The 16,326-nt window shown below is 31.7% G+C and overlaps 3 protein-coding genes across 3 annotated transcripts in view; 1 reads left to right on the top strand and 2 right to left on the bottom strand.

Moving 5' to 3' along the window:
- The first annotated feature begins 1,883 nt into the window (after positions 1-1,883).
- LOC119605862 lies at positions 1,884-3,135 on the top strand. The gene is made up of 3 exons (XM_037959189.1): positions 1,884-2,170; positions 2,235-2,382; positions 2,448-3,135. The coding sequence occupies exons 1-3, from the start codon at positions 2,041-2,043 to the stop codon at positions 2,896-2,898; spliced, it is 729 nt and encodes a 242-aa protein (XP_037815117.1). The 5' UTR covers positions 1,884-2,040; the 3' UTR covers positions 2,899-3,135.
- On the bottom strand, positions 3,122-4,730 carry LOC119605863. The gene is made up of 3 exons (XM_037959190.1): positions 4,344-4,730; positions 3,757-4,281; positions 3,122-3,695 (listed from the first exon to the last, which is right to left on the bottom strand). The coding sequence occupies exons 2-3, from the start codon at positions 3,809-3,811 to the stop codon at positions 3,271-3,273; spliced, it is 480 nt and encodes a 159-aa protein (XP_037815118.1). The 5' UTR covers positions 3,812-4,281; positions 4,344-4,730; the 3' UTR covers positions 3,122-3,270.
- Positions 4,731-6,136: 1,406 nt separating this feature from the next.
- The window catches only part of LOC119605859, a 10,793-nt gene continuing 603 nt past the window's right edge, over positions 6,137-16,326 (bottom strand). The window contains 11 exon segments of the mRNA XM_037959186.1: positions 6,137-6,672; positions 6,739-6,928; positions 7,010-7,449; positions 7,510-7,599; positions 7,601-7,655; positions 9,960-10,180; positions 10,241-10,257; positions 10,260-10,898; positions 10,966-11,085; positions 11,154-11,293; positions 13,372-16,326. The exon segment at positions 13,372-16,326 is cut by the window's right edge and continues 603 nt beyond it. Of these exon segments, the coding sequence (XP_037815114.1) occupies positions 6,538-6,672; positions 6,739-6,928; positions 7,010-7,449; positions 7,510-7,599; positions 7,601-7,655; positions 9,960-10,180; positions 10,241-10,257; positions 10,260-10,898; positions 10,966-11,085; positions 11,154-11,293; positions 13,372-16,326 (5,002 nt within the window). The 3' untranslated portion in view covers positions 6,137-6,537.

Genomic DNA, 16,326 nt, shown 5'->3' with positions numbered 1-16,326 from the left:
TGTCTTAAGATGTATTTCTATAGAAATTTTTGTCATACGATAAATTTCTATAAAAATATATCTTGACAAGATTATCTATATAAATTTGTAGGTTTTGACGCAAACTTTTATGGAAATTTGTATGTCTTTATACAATTTTTTTTCTCTTGACAAAAACTTCTATAGACATTTGATATAAATTTGTGATGTCTTTGCAAAATTTTCAATTGAATGTTTTATGTCTTAACATAAATGTCTAGAAATTTAAGTCTTGATGTCTTTAGATAGATTTTATAGTAATATATATCTTGACAAAAAATTCTATAGAAACTTGTACATTTTGACCTAAAATTTTATAGAAATATATGTCGTGACATAAATTCCTATAGAATTGTATGTCTAGACACCAAATTCTTTAGAAATTCTTGTCTTGAAATAAATTTGTAAAGAAATGTCTAAAGACAAATTTTTGTATTAACAGAAATGTATATGGATATTTTAATGTCTTGACATATATTTTTACAGAAATTTATGTATTGACATAAATTTCATGTCTTGACAAACAATTTCTGTAGAATTTTGTATGTGTTGAAATAAACTTTTATAGAAATTTATGCCTTGATAAAAATTTGTATAGAAATGTATATCTTGAGACAAATTTCTTTAAAAATTCAAGTCTTGAAACAAATTTGTATAGAAATTTATGTCTTGACATAAAAAATTGATCACTTACGATACATCTCTATAGGAATTTACATCTTGACAAACATTTCCGTAGAATTTTGTATGTGTTGATACAAACCTTTTTTTTCTATAGACATTTATGTCGTGACATAAATTTCTATAGAAATTTATGTCTAAATAAAATTTTTTATGTTTTGACACAAATTTCTATTTATATAAAGGTAATATGTATTAAAAATATTGAGCAATATTTATTTTTCATAAATAGAAAGAAACATATTTTATTTTAAAGTGCAATACAGTTTTTTTATTTTAGAATTTGAAATAGAATAAAAATATATATATTTTTTTATAAAAATAAATCTAATGCAAATAATAAAAAGTAGAAATTTGCATATTAAGCAGTTTTTAAAAATTGTTATTAAACATAAAAGTGTTAAAACTTAACTGAAAAATTATCTTAATGACGGTAATTGTTTTTCAAAACTATAATACACTTTAAAAAATTAAATTTTAAAACACATACTTGTTCTTCTCTAAACTACTACACACCATCCCCCCTAAATCTTCTAAATACATGTGGTTATAAATTACATATATCTCATTATTAGTCCTATAGTCTATAATGTTGAAATCGAAAAGAATAGAATAAAATGATTAAAAATTAAAACTAATAATAAATAATTAAATATAGCATAATTTATGATTGAGATTTGTAATTTGAATTTATAAATTTGTTGAGAATAAACATTGAGCTAAACAAAAAAAAAAAGCAAATAAAGGGAATAAAAAAGGATTAAATTTATATATAAAACGTATGGATATATTTTATCAAGATATATTATTTTAAATGACGAAATAAGAAACAACTTTTTGTGTAATTTAAATATGTATGTATGTATACATAAAAACAGTGAAGTCTATAAATAAATTATTTAAATGTAAAATAACAAAAAATACTTTGTTTTAATACTTCTCAAAGGGTTAAGACAAGCATCTCAATAGAAAATTATTTCATATTTATTTAAAATTTTTATAAATATTCTAGGCTATTACTACGAACCTCTCAGTTTTAAATTAACGCATAACATTTAATAACAATGTTGCCCAATCGTTAAATAGCCAATGTAATGCTTGCAAACAAAAAGAAACAATCTGGCCATCTTTTAAGTTTGTTTTTTATTTCAAGCGTCAAAGTACGTTGACAGCTAAAATGGAGTAAGCGTTGCCAACGTATTGATTGGAACAAATCTTTCGCATACAGCTTTTCTACGACGCTAAATTCTTTTACGCAAAGAAAGTATTTTATGGGTACTAAAGAAATATACTACAAATAAAAAAACGAATTTATATTATTAAAATAAACCCAACAATATCATGGAAGAAAGATTGATAGAGGCCATACGTAAAAGGCCCTTTATATTTGACAAACAATCGTTGATGTATCGCAATAAATTGGCAAGAGAAAAAGCCTGGAAATCAGTTTCTCAAGTGGTAGGAGTAAGTGGTAAGTGTTAATAAAATTACATGTATTTAAGTAGGTGTTTATATGCGTTAACTACTTTGCATAGTAAAACAATGTATGGCACGTTGGCGTTCTCTGCGCGATCGTTATGTGCGTGAAATAGCAAAAGCCAAAGATCCGGATTCAGTGGGCAGACCAACTTGGCGTTATATGAAACAGTTGTCATTTATTGAACAGCATGTTAAACCAAAAAGGTATAAAAAGTTTTACAAGCAAATTGTAAATATGCAAGTCATTTACATGGATTTTTGTATTTTAGACGACTTTCTTATTTGGATCATACCGCTGAGGCGGATGCTCAAGATCCGGGTGAATTTATTTTTTCCGAAATAGTTAAAGACTCAAAACCGGGTGAATTTCAAATAGAGATTAAACGACCCGATCCGGTTGTAAATTATGAAAATGAATGCGATGAGGAGGACATACTACCCATGTTGCAGCAGGTGGGCCGCGTTGAGACACCACCTCCTAGACCGGATACCCCACCAAAGAAACGTCAAAAAATGCAAGAAAATGCTCAAGAACGTTTTGAGAAACTGTGTTCGGCGGTTACCGATTTAATCGAAAGTAAAAAACAATCATATAAAAAGAGTCGTAATGAAGATTTTTTAAAAGTATTGGATGGTTATTTACTAAAACTTCCCGAGGAAGAGCAGGATGATTTAAAAATACGTATTTTGAATATGGTACATGTAAATCCTTTGGAATAAGTTAGAAAACATAGGCTTGTTCATATGTAAAGAAATTAGTCTGAAATATAAAAATCGTAATTTTAACTAAAAAGTTTTGGAAAAAAAAGGAAATTATTTAAGGATCCTCTTTAATTTAAGATTGTATTGTTGTTGCTGGGGTTCACAGCCCTTGGCCGATTGTTGCAGTCGGCTATGTCACTATCTATACGCTTCATCATAGTGTATTTTAATAAAAAATATATTTTTTAAAAATTATTTTTAAATCTTTTATTTTATTTTTACTAAAAACGTATGGACAATACAAAACGACAGATAGCAAGTACGAATTCAGAATATGTACATAAGTATGTATATTTCGAAGATGAAGGGTATCGAAAACAAAAAACTTATTCAATTCATTTCATCATTCATTACAAAATCTGAATTATTATCTATTAGCTGCTGAACTGCATTTAGATAGTACTTTAGATTATCCCTGGTATCGAAAGCTTTCTGTTTGGCATTATTCGATCCTATGCGACCAATACTTTGTAAAGGTTTTTTAACTTGTTGACGCCATACACCCTCTATTATATCTTCACCTTCAAAGGCATCAACATAACCGGGAGGAGAATATGTTTCGTCGTGAGTCTTAAGAAAATTATGCAATAAAACTGTAGCCTTAACGATTAGTTCGGCGGTCTTCGGACTCATGTGCAGAGGAGACTGCAATATCTTCCAATGAGCGATTAAAACGCCAAAAGCATTTTCGGCAACACTCTGGGCTTTTTCCAAATGTTGATTAAAAATTACGCTGTCTGGTGTTAGTTGAGTTCCTATTTAGAATTTAAAAGCAAAGAAAATATTAATTTTGTTTGGATGTATCCCTCAACTTACCAGCATAAGGTCTCATTAGATAAGTTTTAAGGGGAAATGATGAGTGTCCTATCATATAATAGGGACAATTTATATCAGAATTTGGTAGCAGTTCCTTATTGGGTAAGTTCAATTTTCCACTAATTAACTCTTTATAAAACTCTAAATTCCAAGTTGTAGCATCAGTTTCTTTGTTATAAACACCAATGTCTATGTTAGTGAAAACTTGATTGGCGTCACAGACTGCTAGCAGAACAAGAGATTGTTTGCTTTTAATTTTTTGCTAATCGCAGTATGGTTTTGGTCTGCTTGTTAAACTAATAAGTTTTGCATCGATAGCTCCAACACAATGTGGCAAATTCCATGCCTCCCAAAATTCATCAGCCATACGTAAGCATTCGTAACCCATTGGAGGACAGACATAAACAGAGCGCAATGTTTTCCATATAATATCGCAGGTATCCGTTATAATACGCTTAACAGTGGTCAAAACCCATTTTAAATTTTTCGCTAAGCATTTGTCGGTTACCACCTTGAGACAGGTAACTTTAGGAATAGTTAAGTTTTTTATATTTCACTTTTTTTAGAATTGATGAAAAAACACTTACGTTAGTGTTAGAAACAGACGACACTTTGGCGTTATAGAGGGACGATTTGAGTTTTTCGTTAAAGCCTCTTCTAGAAAACCGAACAGTATATCAAACGTTTCCTGGCTCATGCCGGTAATCTGTTTAAAATGTGCTGTATTCCTCTTATAGATTCTATTAAAGTGTACAGCAAAAAATCCTTTTGTATCACGATCTTGATATTCTGGCTTCACCCAGTAACGACGACCGGCCATTTCATTGAGACAGTCACGTGCCTCCTTGAGCATGGTAACCATTGAAAGTATATCTAACATATCATCGTCAACTTCCATTTTATAATTAATAAATAATAATTAAATTTTGTCTATATTTTTTTATGATGGAAATATTATTGTTTGTTTACATTTGGCCAGTTGTTGACGTAAGTGTTGCCAACTTTTGTTAAATCTGTAGGACTTGCCAAATTTATTTCAGTTTTCCCCAGTAGGTAAAATCATGATTAGGGTTCTATAAATCGACTTTCGAATAATCGAACAATCGACCTTTTGTCGAAAAAGTCGAAAAGTCGAAGTCGACTATTTGTTCCAAAAAGTCCATAACTCGACTATCGTCTATGAAAAAAGTCGTCTTTGTAAATAAAAGTCGAAAAAAGTCGAAAAATCGGAAAGTAGAAAAGTCGAAAAAAGTCGATAAGTCGAAAAAAGTCGAAGAAAGTCGAAAAGTCGAAAAAAGTCGAAAAAAAGTCGATAAGTCGAAAAAAGTCGAAAAGTCGGAAAAAGTCGAAAAGTCGAAAATAGTCGAAAATTTTAAAAAAGTGGAAAAGAGGTCAAAAACTCTAAAATAGTCGGAAAAACTCAAAAAAAGTAAAAAATAGTCGAAAAAAAGTCGAAATAAGTCGAAAATAGTCAAAAAGTCGTAAAAAATCGAAAAGTCGGAAAAAGTCGGAAAAAGTCGAAAAAAGTCGGAAAAAGTCGAAAAAGTCGAAAAAGTCGGAAAAAGTCGAAAAAAGTCGAAAAGTCGGAAAAAGTCGAAAAGTCGACCATTTATATAATACTAAAAGTCGAAAAGTCTAAAAGTCGACTTTTAAATAAATGAAAAAGGTCGAAAAGTCGAAAAATCGACTTTTCATAAAATGGAAAAAGTCGAAAGGTCGACTTTTAACTAATGCAAAAAGTCGAAAAGTCGACTTTTCGTTTCAACTATAGAACCCTAATCATGATGTTCAGTGCCGATAGTCTTTATGTAGTCCAGTCTAGACCAGTGTACACTGGTCTGTTGTCGTCTCTATAGAATAAAGAGTAGTCGATAGTAAAGTCTATTCTATGGTCTAGTTATAGTCTAGTCTGTAGTCTAGGCAATTGTCTAGTCTATAGTATATGTAGTCTATATTCTCTTCTATAGTCTACTCTATATTCAATTCTTAAGATCACACACGAACACATCTTTTAACACCCAACCAAAAAAATTACTATTTCTCTTTGTCCAGTATATTTATGGACAAATCACTTAGTGGTAGCTAAATTTTTAAATTCTATCCCAAATTATTTAAGATATTTTGTTAATTTTAATAGTTTTATTAAAAAATAGCAAAATACTTTTAAACAAAAACTGAACTTTTTCACGATCATAAGCATTTTAAATGTACAAATTTGTAATTTACATTTTGTAGTTATTTTAATCGATATACTAATTTCCAGAACCTTTTAGAAAACTTACTTTTATACCTATTTTAAATACTTAAAATCGTGAATATAAATCTTAAATTTAATAAACTAAAATCATATTTTATCGAAAAATTTCTGTTATTTTTCAATTTGGAGTAATTTAATTAATTTAAAAAGAAATAACCTCATACTTAAAGTATAAAATGTTTGGATCGTTCCGAAATTTAAAACAAAACAAAAAAATAATAATTCATTTCTTATGAGTTTAATATTATCACAAAAATCTTAATGTAATAATGTATGTATAAAAATAGTTCAATATTAAAAAAAAACTAATTTTGGGAAGGACTTTAAACCAATAAGTATTAAAAAGCAAAAATTTGAATTGTGTACTATACTTGGGAAACGTATGTTTACACTGTAAAAAATAATATAAATTTTTCAAATTCTCAATTTTAATTGAAAATTTCAAGCCCCTGAGGAAGCATAGTTTGTAGAAGATTTAATTTTATAATAATAATAATATATATACGTATAACTCCTATCAAAAATCAATGATTTTGATTTTTTAACTTAATTTTATCAATAACATTTGTTTGTATGTCCGCTATACAATTTGCACTGATTTCATGATACAACTTACGTTCACGGGCACTTTCCAACAGGCAACGCCAAGCAGGTACAGTCTATTATAAAGATATAGAATATTTAATAAATAAAAATAATTATTGATTAGATTAAAAAAGAATTACCTCCAGATTTTTAAAATTTCCACATAAAATAAGACATTTTTTGGAGCGTGTTAAGGCCACATTTAAACGTTGTGGATTAGAGAGAAAGCCAATGCCATGTGTACGGGCATTTGATATAATAATAACATCTTTCTCCAAACCCTGATACGAGTCAATGGTATTCACCATTATGTTTGTTAAACCCAATGCTCTGCAATTGATAAAAATATAAAATTATATTAGATTCCTTAAATAGAACTACGACTGATTATAGTAAAGTTTAAAAACTTACCTTATAGATGATTCTAAAGTGGCACGATGATGTGCATACGGTGTTATAACACCATAACTATTATATTTATTTGGTATAAAACCATCTAAAGCCTTTAAAAGTTTAGCTACAAATTCCGCCTCTAAATTATTAGTAATTTTACCATTGCTGGAAGAGTTATGCTGTGTATAGGCTAAATTTAAAATGCTAAACGGTACGAGTGGCGTTTTCGTAATATCTATTGTTGATTTTCCATTTATCAATTCATTTCGATAGAAATATTGATTTGGCCAACGGCAAATTTCCGGATGCATACGATATTGTGTTTGTAAACTACAAATTATATTATTGGGTGTAGTTACGGGCTGATTAGCAACCTTTGCACTCGCACTGGGTATATTATCCAGACAATGTTGAATGCGTGTAAACATTGAAGTGCCTAGACCTAATTCATTGGCTTTCTAAAAGTTTGAAAGAATTTAGATGAACACATTCAGTTTGCTTTTATTTGTAAGTCGTACCTTTGATAATACTGTAGCTGGTAACTGTTGGGTATCCCCCACTAACACTAATGAGTTAATGCCAAATTTCAAAGGCAAAAGAGTCCAAGGTTTCAGTGCATTGTGTTGCTTCATCAATTATGCAAATATCGAAGAAATTTATGAATCTAAAAGATATTTATAAAATTTAATTTCATTAGTCTAGTCTATAATCTAGTCTATAGTCTAGTCTAGTCTATGTCTATAATCTAGTCTATAGTCTAGTCTATAGTCTAGTCTATAGTCTAGTCTATAGTCTAGTCTATAGTCTAGTCTATAGTCTAGTCTATAGTCTAGTCTATAGTCTAGTCTAGTCTATAGTCTAGTCTAGTCTATAGTCTAGTCTATAGTCTAGTCTATAGTCTAGTCTATAGTCTAGTCTATAGTCTAGTCTATAGTCTAGTCTATAGTCTAGTCTATAGTCTAGTCTATAGTCTAGTCTATAGTCTAGTCTATAGTCTAGTCTATAGTCTAGTCTATAGTCCTAGTCTATAGTCTAGTCTATAGTCTAGTCTATAGTCTAGTCTATAGTCTAGTCTATAGTCTAGTCTATAGTCTAGTCTACAGTCTAGTCTATAGTCTAGTCTATAGTCTAGTCTATAGTCTAGTCTATAGTCTAGTCTATAGTCTAGTCTATAGTCTAGTCTATAGTCTAGCCTATAGTCTAGTCTAGTCTATAGTCTAGTCTATAGTCTAGTCTATAGTCTAGTCTATAGTCTAGTCTATAGTCTAGTCTATAGTCTAGTCTATAGTCTAGTCTATAGTCTAGTCTATAGTCTAGTCTATAGTCTAGTCTATAGTCTAGTCTATAGTCTAGTCTATAGTCTAGTCTATAGTGTAGTCTATAGTCTAGTCTATAGTCTAGTCTATAGTCTAGTCTATAGTCTAGTCTATAGTCTAGTCTAGTCTATAGTCTAGTCTATAGTCTAGTCTAGTCTATAGTCTAGTCTATAGTCTAGTCTATAGTCTAGTCCATAGTCTAGTCTATAGTCTAGTCTATAGTCTAGTCTATAGTCTAGTCTATAGTCTAGTCTATAGTCTAGTCTATAGTCTAGTCTATAGTCTATTCTATAAGTCTAGTCTATAGTCTAGTCTATAGTCTAGTCTATAGTCTAGTCTATAGTCTAGTCTATAGTCCTAGTCTAGTCTATAGTCTAGTCTATAGTAGTCTATAGTCAGGCTATAGTCTAGTCTATAGTCTAGTCTATAGTCTAGTCTATGTCTAGTCATAGTCTAGTCTAATAGCTAGTCTATAAGTCTAGTCTATAGGTCTAGTCTATAGTCTAGTCTATAGTCTAGTCTATAGTCTAGTCTATAGTCTAGTCTATAGTCTAGTCTATAGTCTAGTCTATAGTCTAGTCTATAGTCCTAGTCTATAGTCTAGTCTATAGTCCTAGTCTATAGTCTAGTCTATCGTCTAGTCTATAGTCTAGTCTATAGTCTAGTCTATAGTCTAGTCATAGTTAGTCTATAGTCAGTCTATAGTCTAGTCTATAGTCTAGTCTATAGTCTAGTCTATAGTCTAGCTATAGTCTAGTCTATAGTCTAGTCTATAGTCTAGTCTATAGTCTAGTCTATAGTCTAGTCTATAGTCTAGTCTATAGTCTAGTCTATAGTCTAGTCTATAGTCTAGTCTATAGTCTAGTCTATAGTCTAGTCTATAGTCTAGTCTATAGTCTAGTCTATAGTCTAGTCTATAGTCTAGTCTATAGTCTAGTCTATAGCTAGTCTATAGTCTAGTCTATAGTCTAGTCTTATAGTCTAGTCTATAGTCTAGTCTATAGTCTAGTCTATAGTCTAGTCTATAGTCTAGTCTATAGTCTAGTCTATAGTCTAGTCTATAGTCTAGTCTATAGTCTAGTCTATAGTCTAGTCTATAGTCTAGTCTATAGTCTAGTCTATAGTCTAGTCTATAGTCTAGTCTATAGTCTAGTCTATAGTCTAGTCTATAGTCTAGTCTATAGTCTAGTCTAGTCTAGTCTATAGTCTAGTCTAAGTCTAGTCTAATAGTCTAGTCTATAGTCTAGTCTATAGTCTAGTCTATAGTCTAGTCTATAGTCTAGTCTAAAGTCTAGTCTATAGTCTAGTCTATAGTCTAGTCTAAAGTCTAGTCTATAGTCTAGTTTATAGTCTACTCTATAGTCAAGTCTATAGTCTAGTCTATAGTCTAGTCTATAGTCTAGTCTATAGTCTAGTCTATAGTCTAGTCTATAGTCTAGTCTATAGTCTAGTCTATAGTCTAGTCTAAAGTCTAGTATAGTATCTAGTCGTTTGTCTAGTCTATTGTCTAGTCTACAATCTTGTCTAAAAAAAGGCTTTTCTCTAGAAAACTCATTCTTCAAAGAATTTACTCTAGAAAACCTGCACATGAGAGACTTTTGTATTGAAAATTCTTTCAATAATATTTCTCATAAAAAAACACAAATACTCACTGCGATAAGTTAACACAACTCGACAGAGTAGCACAAACAATATTTGCATTACTCAAATACCAGGTGAATAAACTGCGTTCATCTTCTGGTCGCATACTTTCATTTAAAATATTACGCATTAACTGCAATTGACGTTTTTTCTCTATTAAAATATCCTCCTCCACAGTGCCCTTTATATTACGCATAGACATTTCAGCTACTTGAGCCTCAAATTGTAATATCTGAAAATAATTTAAAATAAATTTATGATTTATACAAATTGTTTTTCTTTACGCGCTTACTTGATTTTTAAGATTTCCTTATTTTCCAATTGTATATTTTTATTTTTGGCCTGCAGTTTCTTCAGCTGATCATGTTCGACAACTTTCTGCAATGCTATGGGCATAACACTTGGATGCATTTTATTTAGCATGCCATAACGTATTAAACGAAATCTCTTTTCGGGACGCATTCTCATGCTAATGTCATATAGTTTTCCAGCTATAACATCTACAGCGGCATTACTTTGGGCACATATTAAGATTTTCTTATCCAAATAACGTACTTCGTCACCGTATAGTGTTTGTAGAGCAAGATTGGTTATAACACAGCTTTTACCCGTACCGGGTGGGCCTTGTATTAAGGTTACATTCGGTGTAGTTTCATCAATAATTTTCATGTAGGTATTTAGCAAAACTTGTCGTTGTTTGTCATTTAACGGATCACAACCACGATATTGTACTTTCTTTTTAGGTGGTGGTCTACATTTTAGTAATTCCAAAGGATTTACAAGTTTCTGAAAAAGCGGAGTCGACTGCAATTGATAGACCGCGTTAAATGCACCAAAATGTACACGTACTTTATCCATAACAGGACGTACATGGAATTCTTTAATGGCTTTAAAATATTCTAAAGTGAAATTTTTTGCAATAATCTCGTAGACAATCGTTATATAGGTACCTAAACGATAATTATTTCAATTAGCAAAATTTATATGTATGTTCATATGCAACTATCCAGAACTTACCAGCCCCTTTACGATTAGCTACAACATAGGCAAATATCTGTGGTCCTTTTTGGTCCGGTTCCAGGAGAACTAAATCATAGAGACTGCTATCGTTTAACTCTTTATTTTGAGTATTTAATACTAGAAATTTAAATAAATATTTAGTTTAATACAGAAATTAAATTATAGATTTTGTTTTATATATTTACGTTTTGTTACCAACATTATACGATCACTATTATGGGTGGCATACTCGAGGGATACTTTGAAATTTTTAACCTTTTGTGTAAAATTGTATTCACGTTCGAGTGTGCTTACAAATTCGAGTTTCATAAGTGGAAATATAATGCTGAAAATGTATTGGGATAGGAAAAGAAATATATAAATTAAAAGGCGGCCGGAGTTTATGGTGAGATAAAAGAAAACAAGTGTTTTTATGTATTCCATATTCTATAGTAAAATATATAGTTTACGCAACTATCTACTTTACAGTCTACGCTACAGTTTATTCTAAAGTCTAGTCTATAGTCTAGTCTATAGTCTAGTCTATAGTCTAGTCTATAGTCTAGTCTATAGTCTAGTCTATAGTCTACTCTATAGTCTAGTCTATAGTCTAGTCTATAGTCTACTCTATAGTCTAGTCTATTAGTCTAGTCTTATAGTCTAGTCTATAGTCTAGTCTATAGTTCTAGTCTATAGTATAGTCTTATAGTCATATCTATAGGTCTAGTCTATAGTTCTAGTCTATTAGTCTACTCTATAGTTCTAGTCTATAGTCTAGTCTATTAGTTCTAGTCTATAGTCTAGTCTATAGGTCTAGTCTATAGTCTAGGTCTATCGTCTAGTCTATAGTCTACTCTATAGTCTAGTCTATAGTCTAGTCTATAGTCTACTTACTCTATAGTCTATTCATATAGTCTAGTCTATTAGTCTCGTGCTATAGTCTCAGTCTGATAGTCTAGTCTATAGTCCTAGTCTATAGTCTAGTCTATAGTCTAGTCTATAGTCTAGTTCTATAGTCTAGTCTATAGTCTTAGTCTATCTAGGTCTAAGTCTATAGTCTATATCTCTAGTCTAGCTACTATAGTTCTAGTTCTATAGTCTAGTCATGTCTATAGTCTAGTCTATAGTCTAGTCTATAGTCTAGTCTATAGTCTAGTCTATAGTCTAGTCTATAGTCTAGTCTATAGTCTAGTCTATAGTCTAGTCTATAGTCTAGTCTATAGTCTAGTCTATAGTCTAGTCTATAGTCTAGTCTATAGTCTAGTCTATAGTCTAGTCTATAGTCTAGTCTATAGTCTAGTCTATAGTCTAGTCTATAGTCTAGTCTATAGTCTAGTCTATAGTCTAGTCTATAGTCTAGTCTATAGTCTAGTCTATAGTCTAGTCTATAGTCTAGTCTATAGTCTAGTCTATAGTCTAGTCTATAGTCTAGTCTATAGTCTAGTCTATAGTCTAGTCTATAGTCTAGTCTATAGTCTAGTCTATAGTCTAGTCTATAGTCTAGTCTATAGTCTAGTCTATAGTCTAGTCTATAGTCTAGTCTATAGTCTAGTCTATAGTCTAGTCTATAGTCTAGTCTATAGTCTAGTCTATAGTCTAGTCTATAGTCTAGTCTATAGTCTAGTCTATAGTCTAGTCTATAGTCTAGTCTATAGTCTAGTCTATAGTCTAGTCTATAGTCTAGTCTATAGTCTAGTCTATTCAGTCCTATAGTCTAGTCTATAGTCTAGTCTATAGGCTAGTCTATAGTCTAGTCTATAGTCTAGTCTATAGTCTAGTCTATAGTCTAGTCTATAGTCCTAGTCTATAGTCTAGTCTATAGTCTAGTCTATAGTCTAGTCTATAGTCTAGTCTATAGTCTAGTCTATAGTCTAGTCTATAGTCTAGTCTATAGTCTAGTCTATAGTCCTAGTCTATAGTCTAGTCTATAGTCTAGTCTATAGTCTAGTCTATAGTCTAGTCTATAGTCTAGTCTATAGTCTAGTCTATAGTCTAGTCTATAGTCTAGTCTATAGTCTAGTCTATAGTCTAGTCTATAGTCTAGTCTATAGTCTAGTCTATAGTCTAGTCTATAGTCTAGTCTATAGTCTAGTCTAAAGTCTAGTCTATAGTCTAGTCTGTAGTCTAGTTTATAGTCTAGTCTATAATCTAGTCTATAGTCTAGTCTATAGTCTAGTCTATAGTCTAGTCCTATAGTCCTAGTCTATAGGCTAGTCTAAGTCTAGTCATAGTCTAGTCTATAGTCTAGTCTATAGTCTAGTCTATAGTCTGTCTATAGTCTAGTCTATAGTCTAGTCTATAGTCTAGTCTATAGTCTAGTCTACAGTCTAGTCTAGTCTATTGTCTAGTCTATAGTCTAGTCTATAGTCCAGTCCATCGTCTAGTCTATAGCCTAGTCTATAGTCATTCTAGTAAATAACTTACCTTTTATATTGTTCAAATGAAGTGAAATGTGTGGGCATGGGGTAAATAACATCGCCAGCAGCATCGGCAGCGGCATTGCGTTTTATCAACCATTCATTACTCCAGTTGAGAATTTTCGAAATAATAGTATCCGTATGATCGACAATTGGATGGACGGTTCTAATTAAATGGCGACGATCTTTATATGTGGTCATGGGCATAATATCTTTGTTATTGATTTTCTTACAGGCGCCCGTAATACGTTCAATATAGTGTATAACGGGTGTATCATTAAAGCGTACAGTTTTCTTTTTATGACACGATGTTGGCGTTATGAACTTTTTTAAGTTTGAAGGCTGTGTAACAGTATTGTTTGGTGTCAATGGCGTTGTGGTAATGGAGTTCGCAGCTGAGGTGTTGTTTGAACTTAATACACTTAATTTACGTTTATTTTCCTCACTTTCCACTATGTTCTTTTCCATTGATGCAAATGTTATCTTATTAGTTGTCCTAACGGCTCGAGCAGCTATTGCTTCTTTACAAATGGGACTAGCAGGCGGTGGTGGAGTAGCTCTGCGATTGCCATTTGGTTGCGATGGACGTTTGGGTGGCTCATTTGTTGAGTGCCTTCTAGGTGGTGGTGGATTATGAGTTTTATTGCTTGTAACTGATGGCCTATCACATTTTTTAGGGTCTGAGCTTGGCCGCTTGAGCAACAGGACATCAGGCATAGCAATTTGTTGTGAAAATGTCTCAAAACCATCAACACTGAGTGATCGAGTTAGAGGATTATGTTTATTACTCTCCACTGTTTGAGGCTTTTTGGGTTCTTCAGTTTTCTTTGGAACTTTGGGTATTTTAAATTGATTAATTGGCTCGGGTTTGTGACCATGAGCTAGTGGCGGCGGTGGTGGAGTTATTGGGTCATTGTTTATTAGAAAAGCTCCTCTATTATGAGTAGTTACCTTAACTTTAGCTACTTTTGCTTTATGTTCATGGTCGTCTGTGGTTAGTTTACGTTTTTGGTTTACTTTGGAAGGACTCTTTTTGCGTTCGGCTAATTCTTTGAGTTTGTCCTTGCGACATTCCTTAATGAATTTTTTATGTTCCTTATCGCGTCTCTTAGCGACACTGGGTTTTTCAAGCCACTTTCTTTTCAAATCTTTGGTCAAGCGTTCCTGATGGATTTTTTCTTTTATCGAAGACACGGCTTTCTGAACTGAGCTAGATTTAAAGTTTGGCAATGGTTTCTTAGGCACTTCAGCTGAAACTCCTCTAAGTTTACCTTTGTGTTTAGGTAATGATGGAGCTTCTATTACTGGCGGAGGCTGTCTTACTATGGGCTTTTCTGCCTCAATTATTTTTATTGAGTTATTGTTTAGCTTAGGAGTTTCTAATTCAAATTCGTCTTCCGAAGAGGAGGGTGATTGTATAACAGGATTTGTTTTACTTAAACGTCTTACACGTATTAAAGGGGAATCCGTTAACTTGGTACTTTCTGTAATTTCCCTAACTGGACTTTCTTCTTTATTACATTCTACGATGTCTTTATTTTTCTCTTCAGTTTTTAAATTAATATCAACTTTTTCCAATTTCTTTTCTTTCTTATCACTAGTTTTTGGCGACTTTTCGGCGATATCTTCTTCTTCTTCTTTTTTCTGGTTTAAAGCTTCAAAAGCCTGCTCTTTAGCTTTTTTCAATTCATCATTGAGAGTTTTAAGTTTTAAATCCACTTCTGTCTCTTCTTTATCAATAATTGTGTTGTTGTACATATTTGCTATGCCCTCAATATCGTCTTCTAACAGACTTATATTGTCATCCTCATTGTCATTATCATCATTATAATCTTCCTCAGCATTATTGTCTATTTCATCTATGTCATAGACTTGTGACATGTTTTGGGACAAAAGACTAAAACTCTGTGAGAATATTTTATTCGACCAATCATTTACTTTTGTTTCCAATTCTTCGTCATAATCTTCGTCATCACTTATAATCCAGCAGGAATTTTCTAGTTCTTTGGGAACGGCAGAGAACACTTCTAATCCTGGCTCTTGTTTGATGGCCAATATTGCGCCAGCATCGTTGTTTGTTGCGACAGCATTATCATCCATTGTATTGGGTAAAGGTAAATTGTCTTCGTTATCTAGATCATCTTGCAGTTCTGCTTTCATATCGTTTATGAGTACTTGGGAAAACATTAGATCTTCTATGTCTTCGTCATCACTGTTTGGTGCATATTTGGTATATTCATCCAAATCAATATTATCAATGGCTTTAATAATATTAGCATTCTTTTCTTCCTCATCCAGGTTTACCTCCTCTTTTGAGTTATCTAATGAACTATTAAAAACATTCGGACTTGTGACCGTTTCAAAAGTAGTATTAGATTTCTTTTCTTGATCTTTGTTTTCCGCAGCATTGGGAACAATGGTACCCAATTCTTCCACCTCTAGATCTTCGTCATCGGTTAATACTACTAAATCACCATTAGTCAGCATTTTCTGTTGGCCATCTCCATTAAGTGGTTTTAAATTTTTGTTTACATGAATTTCTTTATATATTAAAGGATTTATTTCTTTAATTTTTTCTTGCAATACGTCATGACCGTCTATATCCCCAAATATATTCTCTATATCGGCCGAGACCGAACGTATACGTTCCTTTTTTAAATTTGATATAATTGGAACATGCAATAAAGTTTCTTTTCCTTCTTTATTGTTTTCAGCTGCAGGTTCTTTGTTATTTTGGGTTTTTTCTTTATTTACATCTTGATCATTAAATTTAAGATCTTTGTCCGTTAATGATTCTTTAGTTTCATTAACGCTCTTTATTCCTTCATTTAAAGTTTTCTCTTGACTTTTTTGCGAGGGATTTATATAGTCCTTGTCATCGCTAGGTTCATTTTTTATAATAATTTCTATTCGTTTTGTGAAATCCTTATACATTTCCCGTTGTTTGTCAGGGGATTTGCTC

Source organism: Lucilia sericata, unplaced genomic scaffold (assembly GCF_015586225.1).
Source record: "Lucilia sericata isolate MDLA Ls3-8-SP2 unplaced genomic scaffold, ASM1558622v1 Contig000527F_arrow, whole genome shotgun sequence".
Classification (NCBI taxonomy): domain Eukaryota; kingdom Metazoa; phylum Arthropoda; class Insecta; order Diptera; family Calliphoridae; genus Lucilia; species Lucilia sericata.
The sequence above is the reverse complement of the archived record's forward strand: the minus strand, read 5'-3'. Positions and strand labels throughout refer to the sequence as shown.